This window comes from Myotis daubentonii, chromosome 3 (assembly GCF_963259705.1).
Source record: "Myotis daubentonii chromosome 3, mMyoDau2.1, whole genome shotgun sequence".
Classification (NCBI taxonomy): domain Eukaryota; kingdom Metazoa; phylum Chordata; class Mammalia; order Chiroptera; family Vespertilionidae; genus Myotis; species Myotis daubentonii.
Genome location: NC_081842.1, coordinates 211,194,624 through 211,219,423, shown reverse-complemented (window position 1 = coordinate 211,219,423; position 24,800 = coordinate 211,194,624). Strand labels below are relative to the sequence as shown.

At 52.6% G+C, this 24,800-nt stretch overlaps 1 protein-coding gene across 7 annotated transcripts in view; it reads left to right on the top strand.

Moving 5' to 3' along the window:
- The first annotated feature begins 6,847 nt into the window (after positions 1 to 6,847).
- PLEKHM2 (pleckstrin homology and RUN domain containing M2) overlaps positions 6,848 to 24,800 on the top strand; it is a 34,928-nt gene continuing 16,975 nt past the window's right edge. For 3 of the 7 annotated variants that reach the window (XM_059691153.1, XM_059691149.1, XM_059691148.1), the window contains exon 1: positions 6,907 to 7,158. Coding sequence is in view for 3 of the 7 variants with exons in the window: in XM_059691154.1 (XP_059547137.1) it covers positions 7,099 to 7,158 (60 nt within the window). In the remaining 4 variants the exon portion in view is untranslated. Of the gene's footprint in view, positions 7,159 to 24,800 lie in introns of all 7 variants that reach the window. The other 4 variants (XM_059691154.1, XM_059691151.1, XM_059691147.1 and 1 more) reach the window with 4 other exon arrangements.

Below are 24,800 nucleotides of genomic sequence, written 5' to 3'. Positions count from 1 at the left end.
CCAAATGTAAGACTAATTTGAAATATCGACAAACTGCACTTCTCTGCAAATGGTTGTACAGACTGGCCATAGTTCTTCATCCACTGTCTTCCTAAAATAGGCCCAAATCAGGTACAACGAGAAACAACCTTCTATCGGTCCCTGGTTGTTGTTTTTTCTGGCCTTTTAATTCTTTAGATGGCTAAAAAAATTTCTGCATCCCTTTGAGTTAAAAAATTCATCAGAGCCCTGACCGGTTTGGCTCAATGGCTAGAGCGTCGGCCTGCGGACTCAAGGGTCCCGAGTTCGATTCCAGTCAAGGGCATGTACCTTAGTTGCGGGCACATACCCAGTGGGGAGTGTGCAGGAGGCAGCTGATCGATGTTTCTCTCTCATTGATGTTTTTGACTCTCTATCCCTCTCCCTTCCTCTCTGTGAAAAAATCAATAAAATATATTTTTTAAAAAAATTCATCAGAAGATATTAATTCAATAAACATTGAGTTATGTGCCCGATTGCATGAGCCGAGCTAGGATGCCTATTCCCATTACAGCGGTCCCAAAGAGACATTACGGCGGTCTCTTTGAAGAATGATGACAAACAAAATGCTAGGTAATAACTAAATTCTATGATGAAAATTGACTAGATTGGTATGATAGAAGGAACTAGAGACTATTTGATGTTGAGTGATCAATGAGAAGGTCTTCTGAGAAGCTAACCTTTAACATTTGAGTGCCAAGTGAGGATTTGAGGTGTTTTATGTTAGGCTGAAGGGCACAAAGAGGCCTACAATTTCCATAATTTATAACCACAAAAGTTTTTTTCTTGCCTATGTGACAGTCCAAGGCAAGTGTTCCTGATTGGTGGGCAGCTCTCCTCCACGTAGTGATTCAGGGAACCAGGCTCTTTACACCTTGTAAGTCCGACATCCTCTTTGCTTCATCCTACCTGGTAGCTAGAAGAAGAAACAGCAGGGAGAAGCCCAGTCTAGAAGTGGATCACATGATTTCTGTTCATGCCCGTGCTGGGGAGAACTTGGTAGTAGAGTCTTGCCTACTGCTAAGGAGGCTGGGAAATGTCGTCCAGCACTGCCTGACTACAATGCCGTCATGGTGGAGAGAGCAGATTTGGGTGAACAGCTAGAGGCCCTCTGCCATGCTGTGAAGACTCTGCCAGCAAAGGCCCTCAGATGGGTACACACTGGCATGTTTGAGAAACAGAAGGTTGGTGGGGACTGGCACACACCAGCAGAAATTAGGACATGAGTCAGGGAGGAAGGCTGGATCAAATCAGCTATGGCCTTGGAGGCCAGAGAAAAGAGTATGGATGTCGGTCCAGATGCTATGACAGGAAGCTGTTGGAGGCTTTTAAGCCCGGAGGTTGGGTGATACCCCCATTTTCACCAACCCCGTCTTGCTGACTGGACAGGACTGAGGAAGGGACTGATGTTCAATATTTTATTTTTTTTAATATATATTTTATCGATTTTTTATGGAGAGGAAGGGAGGGAGATAGTTAGAAACATCGATGAGAGAGAAACATCGACCAGCTGCCTTCTGCACATCTACTGGGGATGTGCCCGCAACCGAGGTACATGCGCTTGACCGGAATCGAACCTGGGACCCTTCAGTCCGCAGGCCGAGGCTCTATCCACTGAGCCAAACCGGTTTCGGCTGTTCAACATTTTAAAATGAAATCACCTAGAGTCAGGCCCGCGAGGCCTAGTGGTTGAGCGTCGACCTATGAACCAGGAGGTCCGGGTTTGATTCCAGGTCAGGGCACATGCTCAGGTTGCGGGCTCCATCCCCAGTGTGAGACCTGTAGGAAGCAGCTGATCAATGATTCTCTCTCATCATTGTTTCTATCTCTTTTTCCCTCTCCCTTTCCCTCTCCCTTCCTCTCTGAAACCAATAAAGAATATTTTTTAAATAAAATCACCTAGATTAAAGCTGCCTTGTTTTGGTTTACTCAGTCCTAGAGCTGTAGATTGCACTTGCAGAACCACTGCTGTTACGTACAACCAGCTCCTCCTACCTCCCTCTCTCAGATGGGAATCAGCTTCACAAGCCTGTTGGACAGTAAATATAGGGTGTCCCCCAAAAATGTATACACACATTTGAATAATTATAAAGGCAGTGTTTATGAAAATACATTTCAGCCCTAGCTGGTTTGGCTCAGTGGACAGAACATCAGCCTGTGCACTGAAGGGTCCCGGGCTCGATTCTGGTCAAGGGCACATGCCTGGGTTGCAGGCTTGATCCCCAGTGGGGGGGCGCATGCAGGAGGCAGCCAATCAATGACTCTGTCATTGATGTTTCTAATCTCTCTCCCTTCCTCTCTGAAATCAATAAAAAAAATATTTTTAAAAAATACATTTCATTTTCAAAACTGAGCTTTCAGCTGTTACAGTGTGTATACATTTTTGGGGGACACCCTATATTTATTCCCTCCTTTGGGAACACATATATTTGCCTTGAGTTGGGGGGGGGGAAGAGAGGAATGAGTCCTTTAAACCATTCTGCACCTTTTTTTGACAGTCCTGTCCAATGACCTTTTCAGGATGCGAGGATGAAGGTGCCAGAATTACTTTCTGCTTCCTCTCGGAGGCACAGCACAGCTTCAGGAAGAAGTGTAACGGAGACGTGGGCCAGGGCTATGGTCTCTCTAGGATCTTGCCTTTCTCCCCAACTTCGTCCTTCGTCGGATGGAGTTCAGCAGTCGGAGACTTAGGTGAGGACAAAATTAAACGAAGAAGGAGGAGGAGGAAGAGGAGAAGAGGAACAACAACAACGAAATCATTGTTCCTGTGTCACTGATTTGGAAACGAAGACAGTGATTTGCTCGAGGCCCTCGCATGAGTCAGTCGAAGCTTTTGATTCCGATGCCTCAGAGTCTCGTGCCCTTCACATATGACCAGCCGAGGGTTGTGCAATAAATGACTGGGCTTCAATTGTGAGTGTAAATGACGCCCCATAACAGGATTGATAGGCGTCCTGGTTGTGGGTGTTTGTTTGCGTTTGAATTGCCGTGTGTTTGACAGGCAAGGATGGATTCCACATTTAAGTTCCAGGCATGGGACCTTTACCTGCACGTGAACACCCACACGGGGCCCCCCTCTCCCCTTTCCTGCCAAAAGCCTTGTGAGATTAAGACTGTCTTCTCCCACCCACTCTCACACCCACGAAAACCTTAGGGATTTGATAGGCCGTGAGACCGGATGCTGCTCCGGCAGGTTGTAAAAAGTTGATTGTGACCTTACCCGGTGTGCGACGACGAAAGCAATAGGGCAGAAATGCCATCACCTCACAGCACAGGGGGACAGCCAAGTGATGAAAACGCCTACCGGTGGGAGCTGTCAAGTGCCCACGCAACATGGCAGGAAGGTGGCGCCCGGCAGAGGGTGCTGCCCAGAGAGGGCTTGCTGCTTCACAGCGGAATGACAAAGCCAGTTGGTTCCACTCCGGGTTAAATGGCTTCTCATGAGTGGGGTTGCACCCAACAGGTTGGGGCCTGTACGCACCCTAACGCGGGTGGAGTAGGAAGGGAGTGCACCACAGCTATGAGACTGGCCATTCGAGCTGGCTTTCCTCCTCCTCGCCACAAACACTTCAGACACCCGACTGTTTCTTTCCTCATTCAAAGCGATGTGTCCTCTGCTCTCCGCCTCTGCTCCACCCGTTCAGTAGCTGCAGCCTCCATCCCCACCTGTCATTCTGCCCCTGCCCACCTCCACGGAGGCCATCTCTTAATTTTTTTAAACTAATTAGAAAATGCCCTGGGTTTAGAGATCTTACTTCCTTCCCTAAAGGGTTAGGCCCGTGGTCGGCAAACTGCGGCTCTTTGGCCCCTTGAGTGTGGCTCTTCCTAAGCCTTCGGAGGACCCTAATTAAGTTAATAACAATGTACCTACCTATATAGTTTGTTTAAAAAATTTGGCTCGCAAAAGAAATTTCAGTCGTTGTACTGTTGATATTTGGCTCTGTTGACTAATGAGTTTGCCGACCACTGGTTAGACCAAAGGGGTCACCTCCTAGAATAACATGAAGAAATGAAAAGGGATCTTTAGCTCAGAAAAGGATACAAATGGTTTCTGGGCTCCCCCATGTGCTGTCTGGTTTTAGGCAAATTAGCCCATCCCCCCATGTCATCTGTACAGGAATGCTGGGAGGATCCATGAGACAAATGTAGGCACTCGGTTCAGTGTGTGGTACAAGTCAGCATCCAACACGTCATCATCGCCATCATCGTTCCCACGAGCAGCTCTCGCCCTGGGTCGTGAGGTGGTGACAGAATGCGGCGAGCCCAGTTTCTCAAGTAGTTGGTTCTCTTTCCTTTTCCTGACACACACTCGTCCCCTATTCAGTCACATCAAAACAAAATAAAATAACTACTGCCATCTTGGGTGTCCCCTGGAGAAACTGAGGGGTGGGGGGGGATCTTGGGTGTGTATGGGGTGCGGCCCATCTAGGACAGGGATGGGGAATGTCTGAGGGGAGTAGGGTGTTTTGGAGGTGGGGAGGGGCAGCAAGGACCGGGGCTGTATAAGGCCAGAGAAATCATTATGTTACAAATACCCAAATGGCCCTTGGCAGGAAAAAGGCTCCCCACCCATGACTAGAACAAGCTGTAGGATCAGTGTTTCAGGTAGGTGCCAGGGTGACTAAGTGTGGGAGGCGGCGGGAGGGGTAACCTCAGCAGAGAAGAGGAAAAACTGGGGAGCTGAAGTTGAGAAATGGGGTGTCTTAAGCATAAAAAGGGGAGTGATCATTTTGCAATATATACTTGTCTTGAATCGTGTTGCATACTTGAAACTAATGTTATGTCAGCTATATCTAAATTTTTTGGAAGTGAAAAATAAGTATATATTGACATTTGAAAAAAGAATAAAAAGGAGAGACTAAAGGAATATATTTATTTGGGATCAAAGGAGTGAAGCGAGCCAGGTAGGAGAGCGGTGGGGGAGGGGGAGGGGAGCGGTGGGGGAGGGGTAGCAGTGCTGTGGGTTTCAGGCTGAGGGAGTTGGCGCCCACAGGGAGTGTGACCCTGAAGCAGTGGGATGGTGAGAGGAGGAAGGGCGGGGGGGGGGGGGGGGGGCGCTGCAGGTGGAGTAGAGGGTGTTTGGGGGGGGGAGGGGCACCAAGGACCTGACATGGCCTGAAAGTGTAGGACTGAGCTTGAGGGTAAGGAACTGAGGACTGGAGGGCCAGGGTGGCCAGTGAGGGCCAGGGGGCTGTGGGCTGTGGGCAGGTCAAGGTGGGGTGCTGGGGTCTCTAGGCTCCTCAGTGCCTGGGGCCTAGGTCTGTGCACTGGGGGGGGTCTGGGGTCCCAGCATGGCAGCCGTCTCTGTGGCCCTGGCCAGCGAGTTCAGTGGTTAGAGCACCAGCCTGGGCTCCGAAGGGTTCAATTCCCAGTCAAGGGCAGGTACCTGGGCTGCAGGTGGATCCCTGCCCCAGTCCCCCAGTTGGGGGCGCCTGCAGGAGGCCACCCTTGATGTGTCTCTCCCTGTGGGACTGATGTCTCCCTCCCTCCCTTCCACTCTTCCAAAATATCAGTGGGAAAAATATCCTTGGCTGAGGATTAAAAAAAACAATCAACCAATGAATGCATAGATAAGTGGAACAACAAATAGATGTTTCTCTTTCTCTAAAATCAATTAATCAATAAATAAAAAAGTAAAAAAAATAAATTATAAGAAAAGGAAGGGGAGAGTGTTGGGGGGGTCTGCAGGCTGAGTCTTCAGCTGGCCGGACAGATAATGTGAGTGTCTCCGGGGTCCCCAGGGTCTCTGAGCTGATGGGAGTCTCTGGGTCCCGGGGTCAGAGGACTGAGTGGGGTGTCGGGGTGTCGGGTCCCCGGGGTCAGCGGACTGAGTGGGGTGTCGGGGTGTCGGGGTCCCCGGGTCTGGGCGCTGATGGGAGTCTCCGGGGTCAGTGGACTGAGTGGGGTGTCGCGGTGTCGGGTCCCCGGGGTCAGCGGACTGAGTGGGGTGTCGGGGTGTCGGGTCCCCGGGTCTGGGCGCTGATGGGAGTCTCCGGGGTCAGAGGACTGAGTGGGGTGTCGGGGTGTCGGGGTCCCCGGGTCTGGGCGCTGATGGGAGTCTCCGGGGTCAGCGGACTGAGTGGGGTGTCGGGGTGTCGGGTCCCCGGGTCTGGGCGCTGATGGGAGTCTCCGGGGTCAGTGGACTGAGTGGGGTGTCGGGGTGTCGGGGTCCCCGGGTCTGGGCGCTGATGGGAGTCTCCGGGGTCAGTGGACTGAGTGGGGTGTCGCGGTGTCGGGTCCCCGGGGTCAGCGGACTGAGTGGGGTGTCGGGGTGTCGGGTCCCCGGGTCTGGGCGCTGATGGGAGTCTCCGGGGTCAGAGGACTGAGTGGGGTGTCGGGGTCCTCGGGTCTGGGCGCTGATGGGAGTCTCCGGGGTCAGTGGACTGAGTGGGCTGTCGGGGTCCCCGGGTCTGGGCGCTGATGGGAGTCTCCGGGGTCAGAGGACTGAGTGGGCTGTCGGGGTCCCCGGGTCTGGGCGCTGATGGGAATCTCCGGGGTCAGCGGACTGAGTGGGGTGTCGGGGTGTCGGGTCCCCGGGTCTGGGCGCTGATGGGAATCTCCGGGGTCAGCGGACTGAGTGGGGTGTCGGGGTGTCGGGTCCCCGGGTCTGGGCGCTGATGGGAGTCTCCGGGGTCAGAGGACTGAGTGGGGTGTCGGGGTCCCCGGGTATGGGCGCTGATGGGAATCTCCGGGGTCAGCGGACTGAGTGGGGTGTCGGGGTGTCGGGTCCCCGGGTCTGGGCGCTGATGGGAGTCTCCGGGGTCAGAGGACTGAGTGGGGTGTCGGGTCCCCGGTCTGCGCGCGGACGGGAGCCTCCGGGTCCCCGGGTCCCCGGGTCCCCGGCCCCGGACGCGCCCGCCCCCAGGCGCCGCCCCGCTGACATCAGTTCCGCCGCCGCCCGCGGCCTCCTTCCCGCCGGCGCTCGGAGCCCGGGCCGCGGAGCGAGGGGCCGGGAGGCGAGGCCGGGCGGGCGCCGGGCCCGCGGCCGGCACGACGGAGCCCCCGCACGGCCGGCCGCAGCGGTTGGCGGCGGCCCCGGGCCCGCGGCGCGGGAAGCGGCGGCGGCGGGGCGGCGGCGCCATGGAGCCGCGGGAGGTGAAGGACCGGATCCTGGAGAACATCTCGCTGTCGGTGAAGAAGGTGAGCGCGGCCTGGCGCCCGGCCGTCCGCCCCGCCCGCCCCGCTCGCCCCCGGCCGGGCCCCCGCTCGCCCCGTCGGGCCCCCGCCCTGCCCGCCGCCCGCCCGGCCGCCGCGGGGCGCGGGGCGCTCACGTGAGCGCGGCCTCGGGCTATTTTTAAAGGACGGAGTCGAGCTCAGCATCCTCCGCGCTGCCCCCGCCGTCCCGGCCCCCCCCGCCCCCCTCGAGCCGCGGCGAAGCCCTGGGGGACCCCGCGCAGCATCGCCGCGTCCCTGCACCCGGCGTCCCCCCGCCTCGCACGGCCAGGGGCGGCCCGGGCTCCCGGCTCCGGGGAAGTCTCCCGATCACCGGCAGTTTGGAGGGGCTTCTCGGAGCCTGCGCCCTGGCGTGCATTTGTTTGCGGACCCCCAGGACCCAGCGACACCGCGGACACGCGCTGCGTGGGGCTCCCAGCCGCTGCGACCGTGGGCCCATCTCCAGGTGGAAAGAACACATTCCCTACCGCGGGGCGCGCGGCCGGCAGCGGGAGTCAGCTCCTTGGAAAGGGTCCCGTCTAGAAGGTAGAATGCTAGCCGGTACAACCAGGCTAGACCCGACAGGCATTTCAGGGTGTCGCTGGATTTTGTTCTTCGACTTGAGTTCCTCCATCACCCGTCTCAGTCTCAGAAACTGGGGGGTGCGGGTGGGGTGACGGGGTGGAGGGCTCGTCCGAGGATTTTATCACTCCAACACACCAAATGAAGGAAGTTAATGGAGTCAACCGTTATATTTAAATAGCTTTTCCCCATTTAAATGCCTCGAAAGTAGTACCATAGGCGAGCGATTTTACCTTTTGTGAAGGTCCGCGTGGCTTAAAAAGAAGATTGGAAATGCTCTTACTAACATATCCCTCTAAAAAGCACAACTAAAAGTTACATTGCAGGCATCCAACCGAAGTTTTATTTCTCTCATCGCCCCCCCCCCCCCAGCTTTGCTAAGGCGATTGGGGTGTAGGTTTTGCCTACCCAAGGAATGCAGAATGAGCCAAGACTGTTAAAACGCAATACGTCTTTCGCAATGGAAGGGAAAGATTGCTGACTTTACTAATCTGATCTGGGCTGGTTACGGCCTCAGGTAGGCCAGGCCTTGCGTCTTTGGGTTTCCAGGTATCAAGGCGGCGGACAGGGACACTTTGTCATCAGTGTAAACATGGATGTTTTTGAAGGCAGAGACACGCTCCGGAAATCAGAGTGAATTGTGAAGGAGTTATCAAAGTTCTTATCATTGCATGGGCTGGGACAGGCACGTTTTATTGAGCCGTAATGAACACCAGACGATGCAAGTCGCACACTAGAAACCTGGAAACCCATCCCTGGGTGCGTTGCCAGGGAGGGCCTGACTGACTGGCATCCTGGCATGGGGCATGGATTCTGGAGTCTAGCCGCCTGGGTTGAACCCCTGCCCTGCCCGTTAATAACCCTGTAATATTGGGTAGGTTCCTCCGCCTCGCCACACCTCGGTTTGTCCACCTGTAAAGCAGGGATAAATCAGGGTTGTTTTGGAGAGTTAAGGAGAGGATGTATGTAGAGTGTTCGGCACGATGCTTGACCCGGTCTCAGTGGGTAGGTTGTCTTCGTCTGTTTGGGTGGCTGTAAAACAACACGCACTTATTGGTCACAGTTCCCCTCCTCCGGGCGAAGACCACTGCTCTCTCCGTGTCCTCACAGGGGGAAGGGGCGTGGGGGCTCTCCGGGTTTCTTTGGTAAGGCTGCCACCCTCGACCCAGCACCTCCCAAAGGCCCAACTCCTCATCCCACCCCATTGGGGGTCAGGACTTCAGCCTCTATACCTGGGGGACACATGTTCAGTGTGTAGCTAAGTGGTCATTGTTTCTGTTTGTTTGTCATGGAGTTAATTCCTTACTTTTATAAGATCTGAAGACGGCTTAGTGCTTCGCCACCTAAAGGTTGTTGTACAACAACCCTCTGGACTTGCCGCCTGCTTCCTTTGTGTGCTGTGTCTCAGAGAACTGTTTTATGATTCTTGCACCATGAGGTGCCTTTGGTTTCCTGAGGATCTGCTTCTCATAGGAATCCGTTGGTTGTTTGCAGCAGGAGGCGGTGCGGGCTGCGGTCTTGGGGGCAGATCTACTCTGGAACACCAGTGTCACTTACACTTGTTATCCAGCCCGTGAGAGTGGCTCCGCCTTTTTCTTCCATCCACCACTAGTGAAATGGTCTACGGATCCTTGTTGCATAAAGAAAATGAGATGTGGCCCCGCTGCTGTGGCTCAGTCTGCAGCGTAAGTGGTTGTCCATCTGTGATCAGGAGGCCACAGTTAGATTCCTGGTCGGGGCACATGCCCAGGTTACGGGCTCCATCCCCAGTGTGGGGCGTGCAGGAGGCAGCTGATCAATGATTCTCTCTCATCATTGATGTTTCTATCTCTCTCTCCCTCTCTCTTCCTCTGAAATCAATAAAAATATATAGTTGTTAAAAAAAATTTTAAAAAGAAAAAATGAGGTGTATTTCTGCAAAAAAATTAAGGATTCATTGTGTATAACTGTGTTGGGAGAGGGTAGTTTAGAACTTTTTATCAAAGTAGAATATGCCTATACTGGGTGAGTTCTCACAGAGTGGAAACGTTCACATACGCAGCACCTAGATCCAGGAACAGAACATAGCCGTCATCCCAGAAGCCCCCCTCTCCGGTTCCAGGTTCCCCTCCCAGCCGCTTCACCCCCAAGTGTATACAACCCCTCTCCCCAAGCCTGTTGGTAAGTTCAGCTATCTTCCCACCTGGATTCTGTGATGGTGAACACGCACTGTGACACCAGAGAGGTGAGGCAGCTGTTAGCCACCGGGATCCGAGGGAACCTGTGGGTTCCCAGGGGATTAAAGAGAGAGAAGAGTTTAATAGGGAGCGCAGATCAATGAAAATGGTCACAGTGAAAGCAAGTTCCACGTGTTCTCAAAAGGGAGAGAGTAGCAGAAACATCCCAGGCGCGGATAATAGAGCTTGTGGTTGCTGATTTGTTCATAGTTCAAGAGAAACCTCCGAATCAAAGGCCTTTTGCGTCGGCCCGTGGTGCTAACGGAATAGCACCCCCTCCAGGGGGAAGCTGCGGTGTTGAGGACCGTGTCTGCTGATGCAGGTGCCCTGTGAGCGAAGGCTTTGGCTGTGAGAGGCAGCCTCTGTCCCCCCCACCCAATCTCCTCGCCCCGACAGCTTGTACATTGGTTGGAGGGAGAATTTCAGAAATCATTACGGAAGGAGAAGCCCCAGAGGAGGAGGGCTTAACTGAGTCTGACAAATGGGTGGAATTCAGAGAAAGAGAGGAAGCTGGCATTCACGATAGAAGGAGCGGCCTAAGTACCCCCTAGGAAGTGGGGGTGTCCGGGGGACTTTGAGGACAGCGAGGAGACGGACCAGTGTCCGAGGGCGCGGCTTGCGGGGGCTGGAAAGTGCTCTCCCTGGAAGCTGTCCAGCACAGTGGATACAAACCAGGTGTCAGGGCACAGACCTGGATCTGGGTTTGAATCCTGGGTTTGTCACGGACCATGCTGACCCCGGCAAATGGACCTCAGTCAGCCTCAGCAGTCACAGCTTACTCGTGGTATTGTAATGAGAACGAAATTGCTGGGGACAACACACAGCGCATTCAGCAAAAGCCTAGCACATAACGGGGCCTAAATAAAACACAGCTGCCATCTTTACCTGTGAGTGTCTGTGGCAACTCTGCACGTACTCTCATGCAGTTTTCAGGAAAACTTTATTTTTTTTTAATATATATTTTATTGATATTTTTACAGAGAGGAAGGGAGAGGGATAGAGAGTTAGAAACATCGACGAGAGAGAAACATCGATCAGCTGCCTCCTGCACACTCCCTACTGAGGATGTGCCCTCAACCAAGGTACATGCCCTTGACCGGAATCGAACCCAGGACCCTTCAGTCCGAAGGCCGACACTCTATCCACTGAGCCGAACTGGCCAGTGCCAGGAAAACTCTTTTTTAAAAAAAATGTTTTTAATGAGTTTAGAGAGAGAGGAAGTGGGGGGGGGGGGGGGAGAGAAACATCAATGTGAGAGCGAAACGTTGATCGGTTTCCTTCCCTCTGCACCCTGACTGGAGACCAAACCCACAACCCGGGCACATGCCCTGACCGGGAATTGAACTGGTGACTTTTCAGGGCACAGGACAACGCTCAACCAACTGAGCCACACCAGCTGGGCAGGCAGAGTCGTAACACTACACTTTCCTATTTTTTGCAAGCTCAGGGTCTGTCAGACTTCTTAAAAGCCCAGATGGTAAATATTTTCAGCACATACAGTCGTTGGCGCAACTACTCAGGTCTCCCCTGGTAGGAAAAAAAAAAAAAAAGCAGCCTCAGAGAGCCCAATCATGTCTGTGTTCCAGTAAACCTTCACTACAGCTCCAGGCAGCAGGCTGGAGTGGGCAGGCCGTCTTTTGTATGTGCACATGTGTGTTCACATGGAGAAGTCCTCGCGGGGGTAGGTTAGGGGTCCCGTTCAGAGACATTGGTGCGACCGGTCCAGTTAACCAAACCTCTGTTGTACCTGTGTGTGAGCACCTTTTGTGAGGCTTGTGGAGTGAATGTGGACACTTGTCAATCCCATCATATGTCCGTGTATTCAGGTTTTCAAACATACATACATACATACATTCAAAACATGATCACTTCCATCTGTCCCCACTGTCCTGGGCCCTAGGAGGGAGGGTAGTAGCGAGCGAGGCAGATAAGATCCTGGCCTGATGGAGTGGATATTGCAGGAGGAGGAGAAATGAGTAGCCGAACCTCTACAAAGATGGTTTCAGCCTGGCCGGTGTGGTTCGGTGGTTGAGCATCAACCTATGAACCAGGAGGTCACCGTTCTATTCCCGTCAGGGCACATGTCAGGTTGCAGGCTCCATGTGGGGCATGTGGGAGGCAGCCGATCAATGATTCTCTCTCATCATTGATTTTTTTTCTCTCTCCCCTCCCCCCCCCCATCCTCTCTGAAATCAATCAAAAAAAATATTTTAAAAAAATGATAGTTTCAGACAGCGACAAGTCTTTAGCAGGAGAATGTGATCAGTAATTGGCCAGGGAGTGTGCTGTGGATGAGGTGTCAGTAAGACCTGCCTAAGGAGGTGACATTGCATCCAGCAAGGGGCACTGCCTAGGACTAGAGAATGAGTAGCTGTTTTAAAAAGTAACCAAAGAGCTCGGAAGCGTATGAAAGGAAAAGTAAGCGACCCCTGTCCTCCGTCTCCTCAGCCCCAAGTCTGCTCCCCTTGAGCAGGGTACAGAAATGAATTTTGATAAAGTCACGCTCTTCGGGGAATGTTGCTGGGCTGTGGCAACCTTCCCTCGCCCGGGGCAACCAGTGTCCCGCCCAGAGCGAGGTTGTCTGACCAGGCACAGCCTTCCTGGGCAGGGCTCTCCCCGTCGGTCAGCTGGTGAATGAGCAGCAGCTCTCCCATCTCCCATCTAGCCTGTCAGTGCTGTGTGGGGCGTGGGCTTTCCCCGTTCCCATTTTTCCACTCCTTCAGACGCTTAGATCTGCCAGAAATGAACCGTTAGGGCAGCTCATGCCTAGACCAGGCCTGGTAGTCAGATAAATGTGGGAATTATATTGACCATTTGGTTTCAATCAATAGTTTTGTGCTCTCTGGTTTCATGGAAAAACTCTATTTAGAGTTTTTAGAATCTTAAAAAAGTCACTTGGGCAAAGCTCTAAAGAAAAGAATATCTACACACGCTTTTTATAAACTGAAGGCGAAGGGCCGGGCTGCTTCTCCTCGCTTCCTCTTTCCCTGCCTGCGTCCTGACATTGGCAGCAGCTACTTCTCTGCGCCTCTCCTCTCGCTGAACAGAGGCTGTCTAGTGAGGGATGTGAGGGGCCAGAGACCCCCAACCAGGCGGCCCAGGCTTGTGCACCTGACCCCATGGTGACCCCACCCAGGCCTGGTGTTAGATGCCAGGGGAGAAGTGTGAACGGCCCTGCCCATTCCATTTTAAGATGGTTCTCCTTTTACAAAATGCTTCTCTAACATTAGGTTTCTGTTTGAAGCCTTGTGACTGTGGTCCTCCCTCTTTCTTTCCCTTTCTTTCTTTCTTTCTTTCTTTCTTTCTTTCTTTCTTTCTTTCTTTCTTTCTTTCTTTCTTTCAATATATTTTTATTGATTTCAAAGAGGAAAGGAGAGGGAGAGATAGAAACATCAATGGTGAGAGAGAATCATTGATCGGCTGCCTCCTGCATGCCTCTACTGGGGATTGAGCCCACAACATGAGCATGTACCCTTGACCAGAATCGAACCCAGGACCCTTTAGTCTGCAGGCTGACGCTCTACCCACTGAGCCAAATAGGCTAGGCAGTCCTCCCTCTTTCTCTGTTGCCTGGCTCTAGCGTGAGGCCCATCCAGATGATTGAAGGCCTGGCAGAAACTCACCTGCACTTGGGGTTGGACATAGACAGGCGGCCCCTGTCAGTCGGGGTGGGCTACAGCTGTCTCTCTGTAGTCACAGTTACCACTCCGAGTTTCAGGTGGAGCAGTGGCGAGTCCCACAGCCTCCCCCACCCCCCCACCTCCACCCCAAAAAAGCCCAAACTCATCCAGGTGGAGCCCATCCTATATAATAAAAGCCTGATATGCTAAGTGTCTGATTGACCTGTTGGCTGTTCAACCAATCAAAGTGCAATATGCTAATGATATGCTAAGGCCGCTCAACTGCTCGCTATGACTTGCACTGACCACCAGGGGGCAGATGCTCCAACCAGTAGGTTAGCTTGCTGCTGGGGTCTGGCCAATTGGGACTGAGCGACGCCCTGGAGATCCTTCTGGGATCCTTCCCCAGCTGGCCAACCTCCCATGTCCCTCCCCGGTCCCGATTGTGCACCGGTGTGGTCCCTTGGCCTGGCCTGTGCCCTCTCACAATCTGAGACCCCCTCGGGGGATGTTGGAGAGCTGGTTTCGGCCCCATCCCACAGGCCAGGCTAAGGGACCCCACTGGTGCACAAATTCATGCACCGGGCCTCTAGTTATGAAAATAAATTCCCAGCAAAATTGAAAATCTGTTGCTGGTGGAAAAAATGTTAGGCCTGGAAACTAATGTTGAGTAAGGGGTGGAGTGGCGAAGTCGTGTTTTTATGTGGAAAGAAAGGAGCTGGTATGGGAGTGAGCACTGTGGGAAGAAGGAGATTGGCATTTGTACTCACTGTGGGCTCCTGGGTGGGTCATTCCTCCCCCTTGAGTCTTTGGTGCTCATCTCAGGCATGAGGACGTTCCAGCTTGGCAGTAGAATGGTGCCATTGAAGCTGGCGGTGCCCTTACGTCTGAGGAAGGCAGTGGGTCTCTGCTCCCTTTGGATGAAAAGCTCTCCTGGTGGCCTCACTGCTGCCAGAGCCGGTGTCTCGCTTGGGACCCGGAGCCCCAAGTGCAAGGTGGAGTGACCACCGCTGGGCCCAGGGCTCTCATCCTTGGTTTGGGTGGACTTTCCTTCCCAGCCCCATTCTCCTCCTGCTGCTGCGCACTCCTGGTGCGAGTGACCTAGAACGTCCTAGAACGTCCTAGAACTGTGTGAGTGGCGAGTAAGGACAGGTTCTGGGTGAGTCCATTTGGCTGGAGCCGAAAGGCCAGGTCATCGATCTCTCGGTTGTTATAACCGCCTGGGGTCCTGGGAGCCTCCTCTCTCTCCCTGGCAAAGTGGCTGGCCCGGCCACACGGACATTCTCCCCGTGTGATGTCTTTGTAATGTATCTTTTTTCCCTGTTCCTTTGAAGTGTTGACAACATTGTAGAAATACACAAGGAAGAAAGTGTTCGTTTCCTATAATCTCCCTTCCTCCCTGGGTCATTGTCGTTGGAACTAAGAGATTCTGAGAAACCCAGTAATGTTTGAGAACAAGGAAGAGACTATTGTAGAGTTGAAATCCACAAAAACCTCAAATCTTAATTTTTGTAAGTTGTCAACCTCCATTTACACTTTCACCCTACGTTCTTTATTTTTGGTCTTAAACTACGGTGGCATGAAATGTACAAACACACTGAGAGGGGCGGGGAGGGGGCGGTAATAATGCCAGAGCATCCTTCACTTTAACTTGCTGCTTATGCACCTGCTGCTCATACCCATGTCCTCCGTCAGGCTCACAGCACACTTCCCGGATGAGTCATGATCCCTGTTTAATACTGAGGGAGAGGAGCTGCTCAAGACCGTAGCTTCATGAGGGGCAGAGCCGGGCTTGAACCATGGTTCTAGCTCATCCCTTTCCGTTTCTCTGACCCTTTTCCATCTCCATAACGTTTGTCTTGAAATTATAACCGTAGGCCAGTCTTGTAGGTAGTCCTCCATCCTCATTGAACAGATATTTTGTTGAGTGATTGCGCTGTGCTGAGCTCTCTTCTAGTCCCAGGAATCAACAGCGAGCAGAACCCACCACGTCCCTGTCCCCTTGGCGGCTTACTCTCTGGAAGGAGATACTGCCCTTAAACAGATCACAGTGTCTTAGGCGTAAACCCCGGGCCCTCGTGTCCTGTAACCACCATGATGGCCTGGTGACCCGTGGGGTTTTCCTTGTGCCTCCTAACTCTGTGTTTACATTTTCAACCTCTGAAGTCTCGGACTGCATTGCACAGGCCAGGGTCCCCGTGTCCATGGGGCAGCTCTGACCACTCCCATCTAATCTTGTGATTTAGACAGAGACTGGGTGGCCATTTTCCTGAGCAGCAGAGTGGTTGCTGGGTGGGGAAGCACGCATACGATCATGCAGTAGATGCAGCAGGGGAAGGGGGAAGTGAAAGATGAACACAGAACCAGTGAAGGCTCCAGGCTTCGAAAGACTGATTAAAATGAGGCTTTGGGAACGCCCCCCCCCCCCCCCCCAAAAAAAAGCCAAGAGTGCACTGAACGTGGAGCGCTCAGAAAGCGCGCGCAGGGTTTCTGCCAGCCCCTGCTCCCACCCCAGCGGCAAAAGCACGGGGTGGGACCGGAATAGAGCCGTGCATGCGTGTTCTTTCAGGCCTTGGGGTGGCCTCTGGCCCCTGGTGTTTGCCTCTTGGCAGAGCCCCTGCGTTCCCTCCCCCATCTGAAGGGAGTCCTGCTTCCTCCACAAGAGGTCAAGGCCCAGCGGAGTTCAGAGGCAGAGCAATCCTAGAACCTGGGGCTGGGCACGCCCCTTCCGGGAAGGAGAAGCACTTGTCTGCTTTTGCACTCCACGTTCTGTCACAGGACCCGAGAGATCTGTGCCCGCCAGCCAGCCCCCTTCTGCTGTCACTGTTCCGGCGCCCAGAGGAAGCTTAGAAGAACGAAATCCAAGTATCTGCTTTTCTGGGCCTTTCCCCTGCAGGTCTTTCAACAGAGCTGCCAATCAAAGAGGGCCCGCCAGCTCCCCAGCCACAGGCTCATGCCCAGTGACCGGGGAGGCGGGAAAGAAAGCTGGACACGGGGGTATGAGTGGCGAAGGCATGGTTAAGAAGCATTGATTTCACCCTGGTAAACAACAGCACATGCTTCATGACGACCCCACGTGTGGGGTGCCAGCCAGCCCCAGGATGTCGCCCAGCCTGGGCACGAGTCCATCCTGGGCAGGGGCATTGGCCGAAGGGCAGTGTTTTTCATGACCAGGACCTCTGATTGGCTCTCGTGCAGGGGTGGTTTCTGAGATTTCTAGTTCTATAATCTACTGTCATTGATTGTCTCTGGGCGTGAAATATCTTCCAGGCTAATGTGGGGTGGGATCTCAGGGATCTTAAAATTAGGACAGTAAGTCAGGAGCGCTGTGGTTGCCTGGGTTGGTGGGGCAGTGGGCACCCAGCAGGCAAAGCCTCTGACACTCTCACGTTGTCTAGGAAGGAAGCGATTAGGACACTGGCATTTTACAGAGCCCTGGGAATGGCCCACGGGCCCACTGCTCTGCCCTCCTCAGGAAGGTGTGGGATGAGCACTCTGCACATGGTTCCAGCAGGTGCCCTGGCCTTCGCTTCATCCCCAGGTGGGATGGGAGCAGGGGAGCTCCCTCTGTGGCGTCGGCGCACACCTGGCCAAGACTGCAGTGAAACAGAAGGACCCGGGGCCAAGCCAGGAGCCGTGAGAAGCCGCTTCACCGCCCTGGGCCCCAGGCTCCCTGCCTGCAAAATGCGGGTCTGGCTAAGCCCGTGATGGCGAACCTGTGACACGCGTGTCAGAGGTGACACGCGAACTCATTTTTTTGGTTGATTTTTCTTTGTTAAATGGCATTTAAATATATAAAATAAATATCAAAAATATAAATCTTTGTTTTACTATGGTTGCAAATACCAAATATTTCTATATGTGACACGGCACCAGAGTCAAGTTAGGGTTTTTCAAAATGCTGACACGCCGAGCTCAAAAGGTTCGCCATCACTGGGCGAAGCGATTCTCCGGTTTTCAGCAGTTTGAGAAGTCAGAGTTCCGTTCACTGATAGCCTGTCTCTGCTCACACCCCTGCGGCTCAGGGCATTCTCACTGAATGAGTTTCCTCCAGGAAACTCCGCTTAGCAACTCAGTGGTTTCTATGGGCTCTTCTGCTCTTCGATGCTGAAATTCTTCAGCCCGGCCAGCACCCGGCCTTGTCTTAGGTTCCAGTGGAGAATCTTCACAGAAACGCTGTTGGCATTGGCCTTCTAGCCCTCAGATCGTGGAAAAGAGGTGCTATTGCTCTTAGAAGCTTTGCTGGGAGACGCCAGCCTGCCCGCCTTATTTTTTATGTATTTGTTCACTTGTGTCCGTTGATGTGGTGGCCACCTGAAGGGGACATTGGGGAGCTCCAGCCACACCAACCCTCCGGCAGCTGCCACTGACGTGGGTGGGCCCTCTTAGGGTCCTGCTCCCTGAGGGAGTCCAGGCATCAAGGTTTGGGGACATCCCAACCGGAAAGGTACTCAGTGATATCACACGCAGTCGCCACAGTCTGAATAGAATTCCAAAGGCAAGGCAAGCAGTGCCTTTCCCGCAAGGCTCGTCCCTGGCTGGCCGTGCACCCGCAGCAGCACCCGTGGAGGCACCCTCGGGGATCAGGTGGCCTAGAGCAAGCGTGTCAAACTCACAGCCGCATGTCTTGTTTATTTGGCCCATGTTAGCCTTTGAGTTTGACATGCTTGGCCTAGAGCAGTGCTGGCGAACCTATGACACGCGTGTCAGAGGTGACACGCGAACTCATTTTTTTGGTTGATTTTTCTTTGTTAAATGGCATTTAAATATATAAAATAAATATCAAAAATATAAGTCTTTGTTTTACTATGGTTGCAAATACCAAAAATTTCTATATGTGACACGGCACCAGAGTTAAGTTAGGGTTTTTCAAAATGCTGACACGCCGAGCTCAAAAGGTTCGCCATCACTGGCCTAGAGGGTCCTGCAGCTCAGGGTGGCTCTGCATTTGAGCTGAGCTCATGTAACAGGGCCATCATGGATTTAATTTTTAATAGAGCTGACTTCCATCCCGGCCGGTATGGCTCAGTGGTTGAGCGTCGACCTATGGACCAAGAGATCATAGTTCGATTCCCAATCAGGGCACATGCCCAGCTGCGGTGGAAATCCAACAGCAAAAAAGAAAAATGAAGGAAGGGTGGGCTCGATCCAGGTAGGGACCATGCAGGAGGCAGCCGATCAATAATTCTCTCTCATCACTTATGTTTCTTTCTCTCTTTTTTTTTAATATTTCTTATTGATTTCAGAGAAGAAAGGAGAGGGAGAGAGAGATAGAAATATCAACGATGAGAGATGAGAGAGAATCATTGATTGGCTGCCTCCTGGTTCATAGGTCAACGCTCAACCACTGAGCCACATCGGCTGGGCTTCTTTCTTTTTAAAAAAAATATTTTTATTGATTTCAGAGAGGAAGGGAGAGGGAGAGAGAGATAGAAACATCAGTGATAAGAGAGAATCATTGATCGGCTGCCTCCTGCATGCTCCACACTGGGGATCGAGCCCGCAAACAGGCATGTGCCCTGATTGGGAATCGAACCGTGACCTCCTGGTTCATAGGTCGATGCTCAACCACTGAGCCACACCGGCTGGGCCATTTATGTTTCTATCTCTTCCTCCTCCTTGCTCTCTGAAATCAAATGTGTATGTGTGTGTGTGTTGTTTTTCTTAAAGAGCTGATTTCCGGTCAGGTGGCAGCCCACCCTTCCTTCATTTGGGGTCTTTTCTGCTTTTGGATTTCCACTTCCTAGGCTCGGCCTGCTGCAGCTGTTCTAAGCTGCCTGTTGTTTAAATACATCCGATGGCATGGAGCCACTAGGGAGGCTGCTGTTCCCTGGCGATGCCTCCCCGGCAGCACCCAGCGGTCCGAGCCCTCTGTGTACTGAGCTGCGATGGAGGAGGCCCAGCACTGGGCCGCACAGTTGTCGGCCAGTCCGCACAGGCGCCTTTGCAGCCCTGTCTCCGCCTCTCCAGCCCTGTGTGCACTCTCCCGTCGCTGGGGCGGGGCTTTCCATCCTGCCCGCGAATGTGCGTGGGCGCCCCACAGAGCAGCGCTGAGTAGGTAGCAGAGTTAGATTCCAGGTCTCCCATCTGGAATCTTACTGGGCAGCCCCACAGCCTCTGTAGTCTCACCCGAGAGGGAGGAAGAAAGTAGGGCACCTGTAGTGTCTTATTATCATGTGGCCACTTCCACTCCTTCACCGCTGCCTTGGGGTTATCTATTAGGGACGAACTCTGGAAGGATTTCTTAGTACCAGCCTAGGACTAGGAATTGATTTGTGGTTGTGTGTCTGTAAGAGACAGGAGGACCTAGAGGGCCGGGCAGTGGCAGCTCAGAGCACAGAGTGGGACTCGCCCTGATTAACATGCTCTGAGTCAGGCATTTCTGGCTGGCTGGAGCTGTCACCCACATTTCCCCGCAGCCACGGGGTCTGGCACAGTCATGCCGGCCAGTCCTCCCAGTGTGCTGGGCAGGGAGCACCATCCTCCTGGCTCCGAGAGTCGGGTGGCCTGGCCAGCTCCCCGCCTGGTGCCCCAGCGCACCCAGAGCATCAGAGCGGGGAGAGAGGAGCAGCTGGGCCAGCCCAGGGTGTGGTCTGAGAACAGGCCTGAGTTAGGGGAACCACAGCTCTTTTCTTGTTATTACTTTGTCTTAATCCTTTTCATCCTCAGCTGACCTTGCTTATTTTTATTTATTTTTTAAATATATTTCTAATGATTTCAGAGAGGAAGGGAGAGGAGGGAGAGAGAACCATCAATGATGAGAATCATTGATCGGCTGCCTCCTGCATGCTCCCTACTGGGGATTGAGCCTGCAACCCGGGCAAGTGCCCTTGACTGGAATGGAACCTGGGACCCTTTAGTCTGCAGGCTAATGCTCTATCCACTGAGTCAAACCAGCTAGGGCTGACCTTGCGTATTTTTAGATACGCCTCCGCTGAGAGCTTTTTCTTGCTCCCACCACCACTCACAGCAGGCCCGCCCCGACCCCCCGCATCTGGGCTCGCATTGGGGCCATCCTGTCTTTCCCGCCCAAGGACTTGATTTTTTCACTTTCACTCCACCCCCATTTTCTTGCCATCTTTTCGGCAAAACTGCTCAGAGGGTCCTCTCCTCTTCTTCCTTCCTCCATTCTTCCTCTCTGCCCCGCTCTCCTAACCAAAAAGGCAATACTTTATAATTCACAGAAGTCCACAGGCAGCTCTTCTCATCTCACGACTGTCTTGTGTCTGCGAAACCCCCTCCCTTCGCTGTTTTGAAGCAGAGGTACCCATCACATCAGTAAACACTGCTCAGAGATGAGGGTCTTTTCCTCACTTAAGCCAGCACCACAGTCACACCTTTAGAATTTTAATGCTAATCTTTCCTCGGTACCATCAAATATCTACCAAGTTTTCAAGTTCCAGTGGCCTCATGGATCTCACTTTAAAAATGCTTCATGTGCTTGAAGCAGGATCCAAGTAACCCCCGTCCCTTCCCGGCAGCCCCTCCAGGCTCTCGTCCCTCCCCCTTCGCTCACGTTGCTCTCACCGAGGTTCCCAGGCCCCCCTTTGCCACTTCCCTCTGTGACCTCCCTTTCTGGGGGAAGGTGACCCGACGACTGCTCGTGCCCACCTTTGGAAACCTCCTTCACTTGTAAAGGCCGGTAGTAAACATGTGAGTTCCTCAGGCCATACAGCACCCGCTGCGTCTGCGCCCCTCCCGCCATGGCACGAGAGCAGCTGAAGGAAATACAAAACCAATGGGCGTGGCTGTGTTCCAGTAAAACTTTATTTACAAGCATAGGAGGTGGACCCACTGGCCGCAGTTTGCCGACCCCTGCTCTGAAATTCTCTGGACGGAAGGAAACACTCAGAACTACTTGGCAGTCTGAGCGGCAGGATGGACTTCTTCCCAGAAGTGGGGGAGCTGCTCCCCGGGCCACTGCGGCTTGCATTAGCCAAACCACACGCACCCGCCCTGGGACCCTGGGGAGGGGCCCGCGTGTGGCAAGAGGAGGGAGGGGGTAATGGGAAAGCTGTCTTTTAAAAAATACATATGTATTTTTAATTGGTTTCAGAGGGGAAGGGAGAGGGGGAGAGAGAGACAGAAACATCAATGATGAGAGAGAATAATTAATCGGCTGCCTCCTGCACACCCCACACTGGGGATCGAGCCCGCAACCTGGGCATTGACCGGGAATTGAACCTCGACCTCCTGGTTCATAGGTCGATGCTCAACCGCTGAGCCACACCAGTGGGGCCAAGTTGTCTGGCTTTTCTCCTTGTTCCATCTTCCAAGAAGCAGAGCTGAGGACACAGAGCTTGTCCACCGTGGCGCTTTTTAGCTCCTGCGACTGTAAGAGAGGGGACTGCCTCTCTTGGGTTCTCCTACCACATATTAGAGCAGACTCTAACATTTTATATATATTATTCATTTAGGGGGTGTCTTGAACCCAGCACAGGTGAAAACAATTTAAAATCAGGCTCTGCCACTTACTAGCGCTGTGACCTGTTTTATGGGGGTGCTGTGATGACTACAGTAAATAGTCTTTGTAACGTGAGTCATCATTGCTGCTACATTTATGAAGGGTTTGCAAGGTGTCATGCACTTGCTATGACATAGGGAGTATCTGAACCCTCACAGCAACCTATGGGGAGGGGGGAGGGTCCTATTCCTAAGCCCATGTTACAGATGAGGGAACCGAGTTTGGAGAGGTTAGCTAACTTGCCCAAGGTCACACAGTGAGTGAGTAGCAGAGCCCACATTCAATTCCAAGTTGTCTGACCCCGGAATCCACGCTCTTAACCATCTGCCTCCTTCTTAGTGCATCTAATAAGCGCTCAGTAAGTGATGGTTGTAATTGTAGCCGGTGTCAGCTCTGCCAGGAGGCGGTGTGTGTGACCGCAGAGTAATTTGGAAGAGAGGTGGTCATTGTACTTCCAGGCTGAGTTGTGTTCATTCTACTCATTCCATTCCTCCTGTTGCTCAGGAGCCCTCATGCATTCCATCTTGCTCTCCTCCCACTCCTTGCTTTTCCAGAGCCTCTGGTCTGACTGGTGCAGTGAGTGGCCACCTGCTGAATACCTCTGCCCTTTGCCTTGATGTCATGCATCACTGACCAGCTCCCCACGCAGGAGCTCGGGCTGTTGACCTTGATCCATAGGGGTTCCCCTTCTTCTTCCTGCTCCTCTCTAGGGCTCTGCTGAGTGGCAGCATTGATTCAGACTCTCCTCGTCCCCTGAGATCGTGGGAAATCTTTATCAACCTGCTGTGAGAGCGGTTGAAGGACAGGCCTTGGAGCCACCTGCTCGTGAACGGAGAGCAGATCAGTCCTGAGAGGAGAGCCACCTTCTGTCTTCTTACCTGAGCTTACGTCTAGCCAAGTGCTGTCTTATCAGTTTGACGAAGACCGTGAGTTCATTATTCCTCATGGTCTGGGTTCATGTCTGTTGAGCACTGGCTGTTTACCGGGACCTGTGCTGAGCCTTTCCCATACTTTATACCGTTCGCTCCTCCACACCAGTGCTGTTCAGCGCTTTCTGCAGTGATGGGACGTCTGTGTCTGCTCCGTCCAGCAGGGTACCCTCCAGCCACACGTGGTCTCTGAGCATTTGAAATGTGAATAGTGCAACTGAAGAGCTGGGGGAAATGGGAAACTATAGAGGAAAATACTGACAGATTTGACTACATAAAAAAATTAAAATTTCTCAATAGGAAAAAACACACCAAAAGCAAAGTTTCAATGTCAGTTGAGACTGAGAAACAAACAAACAAAAACACACCCCAAAACAGAAAACAGTGCAACAAACGGTTAAATTCTTAACGAATAAAGAGCTGCAGCAGATGGGGGAGGGGGGGCGTATATACTACTTTCAACAATAATGATTTTTTTTTTTTAAAAAAAGAGCCGCGCCCTAACCGGTTTGGCTCAGTGGACAGAGCTTCAGCCTGCAGACTCAAGGGTCCCAGGTTCGATTCTGGTACCTTGGTTGCGGGCACATCCCCAATAGGGGATCCGCAAGAGGCAGCTGATCGATGTTTCTCTCTCATCAATGTTTCTAACTCTCTATCCCTCTCCCTTCCTCTCTGTAAAAAATCAATAAAATATATTTAAAAAAAAAAAAAAAAAAAAGAGCCGCAGCAGATAAGCAAAGCCCAGCAGCCAGGAGACTGGGGAGGTTATGAATAGGCGCGTCACAGAAATGTGAGATACCCATGGCTAATAAAGCTGCCCAACCGCATTAGTGATCAGAGGGACACAACTTAGAGCAGTTAAGCACTGTTTTTCACCGATTGGAGCAGCAGAAATTGACTAATTCCATCCTGTGTTGGCCAGCTTGGTCGGTGTGGAAACTGACCCACCGTTTAGACAGGCCAGTGGCCGGCTCCAGCCACATGGTGAATGTGCGTGTTCTTTAGCTCCGCAGTTCCACGCTGAGCACCCACCGGGCATATCACCCACACGGGGATCCACCATGCTCGTCGCAATATTTTGTGCAATATCAGAGCATTGGAGCCAGTAGCCATGTCTAACCATGGTTAAAGCATGGTGCCGCCCATGGTAGAATACAGTGTGGCTATGAGCAAGAACACAGTGGATGTGGCTGTAGTGATATGGAAATATACCTCTGATGTATTGTTAAGAAAAAGCAGCTTTCAGAACAATGAGTACAGTATGATCCTATTTCACTTTTTAAAATCTGTGCATGGCCCTGGCTGGTTTGTCTCAGTGGATGGAGCATCGGCCTGCAGACTGAAGGGGCCCTGGGTTCAATTTCGGCCAATGGCACATGCCCGGGTTGCAGGCTCGATCCCCAGTAGGGGGCGTGCAGGAGGCAGCTGATCAATGATTCTCATCATTGATGTTTCTAATCTCTCTCTCCCTCTCCCTTCCTCTCTGAAATCAATAAAATATTTTTTTTTAAATAAAATCTGTGTATGCAGGGAAAGGGCTGGGAGGACACACACACACACAAGCTGTTGACAGTGAGGAACAGGGAGCAGGCGGCTTTCATAATTATATCCACTTCCATGTCACTCGCATTCTTAGGGTGAGCAAATGTTTCCAGAATAATTTTTTTTTACTGTGAGGAGACTACATTAGTGGAATAAAACATGCCGAGCTTCTCCAGGACACAGCCATGCTAATGCAGGAGCCACGGAGTCTGTTCTTGCTTTAGTAGAAAAGACAGTAATCTGCACATCACCAGCATCTGTGGCTGGCTTGATTTAA